The 7,445-nt window shown below is 35.4% G+C and overlaps 2 protein-coding genes across 2 annotated transcripts; both read left to right on the top strand.

Annotated features, from left to right (window-relative positions):
• The first annotated feature begins 1,202 nt into the window (after nt 1–1,202).
• Nucleotides 1,203–1,862, top strand: LOC131650175 (uncharacterized). Its single transcript, XM_058919899.1, has one exon. It carries the CDS (start codon nt 1,203–1,205, stop codon nt 1,860–1,862), a length of 660 nt encoding a protein of 219 aa, XP_058775882.1.
• A 268-nt stretch (nt 1,863–2,130) lies between these two features.
• LOC131652259 (uncharacterized) lies at nt 2,131–7,109 on the top strand. The gene is made up of 9 exons (XM_058922065.1): nt 2,131–2,612; nt 2,874–3,018; nt 3,633–3,801; nt 3,926–4,181; nt 5,045–5,133; nt 5,450–5,632; nt 5,732–5,817; nt 5,895–5,979; nt 6,105–7,109. Exons 1-9 carry the CDS (start codon nt 2,411–2,413, stop codon nt 6,237–6,239), a joined length of 1,350 nt encoding a protein of 449 aa, XP_058778048.1. The 5' UTR covers nt 2,131–2,410; the 3' UTR covers nt 6,240–7,109.
• The last annotated feature ends 336 nt before the right edge of the window (nt 7,110–7,445 follow it).

The raw sequence follows: 7,445 nt of genomic DNA, 5'->3' as shown, positions 1-7,445 counted from the left end.
TACTCCAAGTCAAGCACACTTAAATGTGAAGTTCTTATGGATCAGACTAGCGAAAAGAAGATGCATCTTGTTGGTATAGATAGTACTAATCAATCCTTATAAGCGTTCCTTCAACCATACCGTCTCTTCCTTGCATAGTTTCAAGATCTCTCTCATTTCGATGTGGCGACAACTCATCGCCATCTTTAGCCACAAATGTTACATGCAGTGCTACCACTCTTTGTCTTCTTTGACCTCAGGTGTGTTACATGACTTGGAAACTTAAACAGTAAATTTATTAGATTAAAATCTTATAAATTTGAATCCGTTTATTCTAAGAAAATATAATTTGAATCAAGTGAACAATGTGATTAAGAATTTCTAATTTAGAGGTTAATTTGAAATTTTATTAATTTTGATCGAGAAGCAAGTTTTTTTGAAAATAAAATGTATATATGAATTTCATTTGAAAAAAATAAAATTTTAATACTTTTACCTAATTGATTGGTTTTAATGAGAGTTGGTTTTTAAAACTATTAGAGTACAAAATTTATTTTAAATCTTTTATTTATTGTTCAATTTATAGTCTTCTTGGAAAACATTACTGGAGATTATTGTCACATAAAGAATCGTTGCTGGGCAAAGTTCTAAAAGGAAGATACTTCCCAGGGGCTCCATTGACACTTGTGATGTTGGCTATTGCCCCAGCTACGCTTGGAGAAGCATTATGGGAGCGAGAGAAGTGGTGCAAAGGGGTGCTAGATGGAGAATAGGAAACAGAGAGAAGGTGAAGATCCTAAAGGACAGTTGGATTCCGGGCAACTCTGAGTTTAAACTTTTGTTTGGAGCGAGTAATGTTGGAGATGAGGACCGTGTCAGTGATCTCATTGACAAAGAGCTGGGTGTTTGGAAAAGAGAGGTTATTTTGGGAAAGTTCTCTGCTGAAGATGCTAAGAAGATTGTTAGTATCCCTCTTTCAAGGCTTCCAAACGATGACAAGCTGGTGTGACATTTCGAAAAGAGTGGTGATTTCTCTGTCAAATCTGCGTATCATGCCACGCGTTCGCACAAAGCTTCCCTTCTTCCTGGCCCCTCTGTTCTGGCTTTCCAAAGACTCTGGAAATTGATTTGGAAGGCGCCTATTTATGCGAGGCAATGAAACTTTCTCTGGCGTGTGGCTAAATACATCCTTCCCACGAGGGAAAACCTTGTAAAAAAAAGGTATGTCCATTGACTCTTCTTGTCCCTTCTATTCTTCTGGGATTGAGAATGTGCAACATATTTTTATGGACTGTCACTTTGCGAAACAAGTCCTTTTTGCTTCTTCTATTGGTTACCGTACTCCCAATTATCTTGAGGCGAACCAGTGGATCCAATCTGTTTTGGAGTGTGGTGATGTTCATAGTGTTCAGGTTTTTTGTGCTTGCCTCTATAAAATCTGGGCTGCTAGGAATTTAGTGGTGTTCCAAGGAAAATCTGTTTGCCCTATAGCAGTTGCAGGTGGTGCTTTTGACTGCGTGCAGGATTATATTAGATGGCCTCCTGATTCTGATGGGCAGAAAAGTCCTTCTGCCGGGAGGATCAATGTCACATATCCTCATGATGTCCATTTCGCACAGGTGGACGCTGGCTTCACGGAAGAAGGAGACACGGTTTTTGGGTGTACTTTCAAGGACCCTTTCAGTAAGGTGTTGATGGCTGCCAGTAAGAAGGACCAGATTGTGGTCGATGCTAGTCTTGCTGAACTCATGGCTATTCGGTGGTGTATTCTATTAGCAGCTGACCTTAGAATGGACAAGATTGTGTTCCAATCAGATGCGTTGGTGGTTGTTGATTGCATCAATTCTATCTCTTGTAACGGTTCCCTTGAGAGCGGAGTGTAGAATGCTTTTGAGTAATTTCTCCTTTAGTTCTGATATTTATATTCCCAGGGTTTGTAATTCTGATGCACACAATGTTGTGTTGCTTGGTAAGGTGTATGGCTCCCGAACCTACTTAGACGGAGTACCAGGAGCGAACTCTGTTTCTCCGACTGTTTTAGGCCCTTTGATCTAGTATAAGTATCTTCAATGTAAAAAAAAAAAAAAAAAAAATTCAATTTTACATAAATCATAAACGTGTCTTAAGTTCTACATACAAACTAACTTATAACCAAAACTAATCTTTATCAAATCAGATATCTTTCTTAATTGCCAAATCTGTTCAAACAAATTTACGTCTCCATTAAACCGAGAAGTTACTCTACTCTCTGAACCTTCCCTCACCGATCAAATCCATCCAACCCTCCGTTTCACACTCACTCTCATGATCTCGACGCTCTCCCAATCACTACGAATCACGATCTAGGGTTTACTTTCGATCCAAACGGAAAATGTAAACACATTGCACTCTCTCTTCGCGCGTCTTTCAAACCAGAACTGTAAAAACGCCAATGGGAGTCGTTATTGAGAGTTCCGTTTGGGAACTGAATCCAGCAATATTCCTCTTCCTCTCCGTCTGTTGCTGCTTCTCGATCTTTCTTTATCCTCATCTTTCTAATCTCAACAGAGCCTCCACAATCTTCGACCATGGAATCTCTCCATCGTTTACTCGTTTCCAGCGGAACTTCCTCTTCATCTATTCCATCGCTTCAGGTTCATTTTCTTCCTCAATTTACACTATTAGGTTTCGTAGAAAATGCGAAAGATCGAAATGCGAAGGTTCATTGTTTTCTTAATTTTTGTTATGAAATTTTATTTATATGTATTGTTACTTCTGAATCTGTTATGTTTTGGAAACTGATAAGAGAGTTAGATTTTGCTTGTAATGATAAGTTAGTTACTCAATTAAGCTTTAGATCGGAGGTGTGAAATTATGAATGATGATATGGTTTGATGTATTTTTCATTTGCTCAGTTGTGGAAGGTCTATGGTCTGTGTTTGGGGAGTTCGAGTTAGCTTCGTATGGAATTGGCAGGGAGGAGATGATCATGTCGCTCTGTTACGGTTATACAACTGCTCTCTTTGCTGCTCCTTTCCTTGGCATGCTCTCAGATTTGATGTGAGTCTCTAGTTTTACTTGTTTTCATTACTACTTGATTACTTGTAAAACCTAATTATGTTTTTTGTAATTCAATGTTTGCAAATATATGCCAGTTTTGTTGCAGTAAGTAAGCTTTGTGTAATTATTTATTTTATAGTGATGTTTATCAGCCAAATTATAGTGAATTTCCTTCCTTTGGAAGAATTACTAACCATGTGATTGTTGATGTTTCTTAATTCTCTGAAATATTTGATGTTGATTTCGGTAGATATTTGAGATGGCTATTAGGATTTAGGAGTACTGTTTATTTTTAAAATCCAACCTTTCAAGAGCTGTGCATTTCCGAATTTTTAGGATGATTCTATGATAAATCTTGTAACCTAGAAATTTTGCGATAACAGTCTCATTTTCCAAAGTATTACTATTCAATGTTTCTATCAAAATGGTCAAATCATACTTCTGCATGTGATTTGAACTTTGAACAGGGTTTGCTATTATTGTTGATATGAAACATCTTGGTTACTTTGGAAAGAAATACCACCTACACAATGCAGAATCAAGACAAGCATTTTTTAAATATTTTTCGATGTTTTGTTACTTGTTAAACTAATTTACTACCTGCAATTTTATAGAGGTCACAAGAAAGTTTGCTTGATCTATTGCATCCTGCATTTCTTTGTTGGTGTATGGAAGAAGATTACGCAGCAACCAAGCATTTTCATGACTAGCATATGTCTCTCTATGGCCAATACAATATTCTCATTCAGTTTCGAGACTTGGATGGTCACTCAACATGAGAAGGTAATCAGCAATTTTCTTCTGTTATCTCCAGCAGGAGCTTAGTTCTTCTCTATTGAATGACTTGATCCAGATTTTTTTCTTCTTTTCGCCTTAATGTCAATTTTGCTCGTGTATTTGTCTGCAGAAAGGACACAGGCTTGATTCACTTAATGACACATATTGGTTAATGACTTTCTTTGAGTCTGCATGTTTTATTGCCAGTCAAATGTTTGCAAATGGGCTGATTGGTAATAGTTTGGTGAAAAACACTGCTCCTTCCTCCGCAGTCATCTTCTTAGCAATCATATGCTTCATTTTTCTCACCAGAGGATGGACAGAAACTCCAGGAGCAACTTCTTTTAAGGAGTATAGTCTGTCCTTCTATGCATATATTTTTGGTGGTAAGCTCACACTCATGCTTATTCACTTTTTATTCTCTTATAATAAACAGTTCATTGGTTTATTTATTACATTTCTTTGGAAATTAGATAACTTATTAATAACCATGAACATTCTGGAATTACAAAGAAGCTAGTCCGTTTGATTTATGTTTCTATTAGATGAAGTTTGCTGCCTTGTCTTTGGGACTTGTGTGGTCTTTTACCACAAGCCAATGGAATACTTATAAGAGCCTTTTTTCCCCTTCATTATTTTCTACCTATTTACCCAAGCTTTCTATTTTCTAGTTGTCATTTTCTCTTGCCATGCTTGATATTTGGTTCTAAATTACTTTCCTCTGACAGTTTTTGCTTTGCATCACCTTTATGTTATTCCATAAATAGATGGATGGTTCACCAATAATTCCTTTCTTGTTGCAAGAAACTTGCAACAAGAATCTACTAGAAAATGGAAATACCAGAGGAAATATACACATAGTAGTTCAGCTGCATTAAACTTGGATGTCATGGCTGAGATTTGACAGCATTAAAATCTATCTTGGGATTTATTTTGCTTTTTTGTAGTCGTTAAGTTTCTGATGATCAACCACTTGCTTTCCTTGTGAGTTTTGTATATATGCAGTTTTCCTAGTCAAGAGTTTGATCTTGTTTATATTTACGTTTCATTTTGAAGATGTATTAGGCCTGAGCCGTGCATGATAAAGTCCATCTCTATGTTTAAACTAACATGGTATAATTAAATATTAATAACAATTTATGAGGTTAGATGTGGAAAAGAATTGGCACTAGAGAAACATGTGATTAAATTTTCCATCAATGTAATTAAAAGTTTAAGTGTCATACTGATTATCTTTTATAATCCACAGATAAAAGGATGTGGCTGTTGACATTGGCACAAGCTTGCCTTCACTTCTCCATTGGAATTTTGTGGATCCTTTGGGCACCAACAGTGGTGGTATGATATTGAAAATTTTAAGAGCACAACTTATTATATACGGGAACATCAGTTTATATGGAGAATATTTAAAACAATATGAACATATTGCATTGGATGAATGTTTTACTGGCTTACTTTTGTTCAGGATCTTTGTATCCGTGAACCAGAAATGAGTTTCATTTCACTACTTTATAAGGGGTTTTTCTTTTCGGTTCATTATTTGAGGAAGATGTATCCATAATTGAATTTTTTTGACTAAGGCTTCATGTTGTTGAACCTATTATATTTTCAGTCTCAGTATATATCTATTTATTCTTAATGCATTTGATTTTAGGCTGATGGCCGAGAAGTGCAATTAGGATTGATATATCCATGCTTTTTGGGATCAAGGATGCTAGGAAGCACTGTGTTTCCTTGTCTTACTAGTGGCCCCTCGTCATTTAGAATTGAGGACTGCCTAGTATATGCATACATCACATTGGCAGCTCTCTTGTCTATTGTGGCATATGACTATCAGGTGCAGTTATTGTTGACTTTAAAAAGTCTCAAATATGCTTTTGGTCAGATTTTCAATCTTGACATCTACATTTGGATCTCATAATTTTTTCATGTGCAGGAAATTGGAGTTTTGGTGACACTTTTTAGCCTATTTCATGCTTGTGTTGGCTTCATTTTACCATCTCTTGCTAGATTGAGGACGATGTAATCTCATTACCAAGAGTTGTACTTCTTCGTTAGCTCAATAATGGATTTGATATTTTTAATTTCTTTGTTTGCAGGCATGTACCTAATGAATTGCGTGGAGGGATGATGGGTCTCTCTCTTGCCCCTGCAAATGCTGCAATTCTGCTATCTGTGGTGCAAGTATGTATTTATGCATAATTTTTTTTTTCTTTCTGGAATTATAGGAAGCATATATTAATTATCCTTTTGGCATTATCAACATGAGCCATATCATGTACATATTAACTTCCTTGCTACTGGTGCAGGGTGGCTATTATCGAAATGTTTCAAATGCAGCTTTAATGGCGTTTGGTGTGTTTGGTTTGTTGTTAGCAGCTGGATGCATGCATGCCCTGAAGCAATGCGGGAAGCAACCGTATAACAACTGGCATAAACAGTGAACATATATATACCCGTTTTACCGGATTTGGTAGTGGTGGATGTCAGTCTCTCTTCTCGTACTCTCTGAAGTAAAAAGATTAATAATTTAGATGATGACAATGCAGGCAAGAGGAAAAAGAAATCAGAGAAACACAACATCAACTACTAGTGAATGCTAAACTTGAATGAGATTGGGGTACCTTCTGTAAGGAGACTGAACAACAAAATCTCAGTTTAATTAATTCTTTGAATTCAGTCTGTGATACCGAGTTCTCTTCTAATTCAAGTTATGGACGTCTAATGGGCTTATGATTCTGCCTATAAATTATAGCTTGTACACTTTGCAGCCTTTGCAGCCTGTGTTTGCTTATGGAAGATATAATCAACTGCACAAGCATCTGAAAATGCTATCAGAATCTATATACGGCTAGACATGCCAGTTTCTCTGGAAGACATGAAGGGCACATGAAGACCATGAGGTGAAAATGAAATCTTTTCGTTTAGGCTTTGTTAGCATTAGTAATGTATTATTGCGGACTGGGTTCGTTAGAAATGTATCTTTTCGTGTATGTTTGGTAATGAGTTTTGAATCACAATATCATATCCAAATGCAAATTTGATGCGATTTTAAAAAAAGTTATAAATTGGAGCTCCTATGTTTTTGTGAACATTTGCCATGATTTTGTTAAAAGTGATGGAAAACCAAACAGTTGCGTAGTGTATTAGAAAAAAAAAAAAGATGACAACACTTGCAACGGTGGTAATGTGATTAAAGGAACAATGTCTGAAAATTTTTCCTGATAATTAAACGTTTTTAAAAGAAAAATCTATTACTTGTGAAAAACAAGTTTAAATGTTTTTCTCCCAACAATTAGGGGGCTATTTTCTTTCGCTTGAATCAATCTCCATTTATTTCGCTATGAAATTTTGTTTTATTTGGATCTACAAATATGAAATGTTAGGGTTAAGAGTCTGATTGGATAAATAACTTATCTGTATCGTATATCAAACGTAATAAACATTTTAAAGTATGCTTTTTTAATTTTTGTCATTTGTAATCAATATTTTTAATTATGTTTTTTTTTTTCTCATTTGTAATAAATTTTTTATACAAATATTCAGAATTAATGATAAATTAATAAAATTATTTTAAAAAAATTCAATATTATAACTAATTTTCTTAATTTTATAATATATTTTAGGATCTCATACTTAGAAATAGATAT

Source organism: Vicia villosa, linkage group LG2 (assembly GCF_029867415.1).
Source record: "Vicia villosa cultivar HV-30 ecotype Madison, WI linkage group LG2, Vvil1.0, whole genome shotgun sequence".
Classification (NCBI taxonomy): domain Eukaryota; kingdom Viridiplantae; phylum Streptophyta; class Magnoliopsida; order Fabales; family Fabaceae; genus Vicia; species Vicia villosa.
Note: the sequence above shows the minus strand (reverse complement) of the source record. Positions and strands in the feature narration are given on the sequence as shown.

Coding starts and splice junctions, on each gene's coding strand:
- LOC131650175 (XM_058919899.1), top strand. CDS start 1,203: ATGTCCATTGACTCTTCTTGTCCCTTCTATTCTTCTGGGATTGAGAAT.
- LOC131652259 (XM_058922065.1), top strand. CDS start 2,411: ATGGGAGTCGTTATTGAGAGTTCCGTTTGGGAACTGAATCCAGCAATA. Junction 3,019..3,632: donor GGCATGCTCTCAGATTTGAT/GTGAGTCTCTAG, acceptor GCAATTTTATAG/AGGTCACAAGAAAGTTTGCT. Junction 4,182..5,044: donor CTATGCATATATTTTTGGTG/GTAAGCTCACAC, acceptor TATAATCCACAG/ATAAAAGGATGTGGCTGTTG.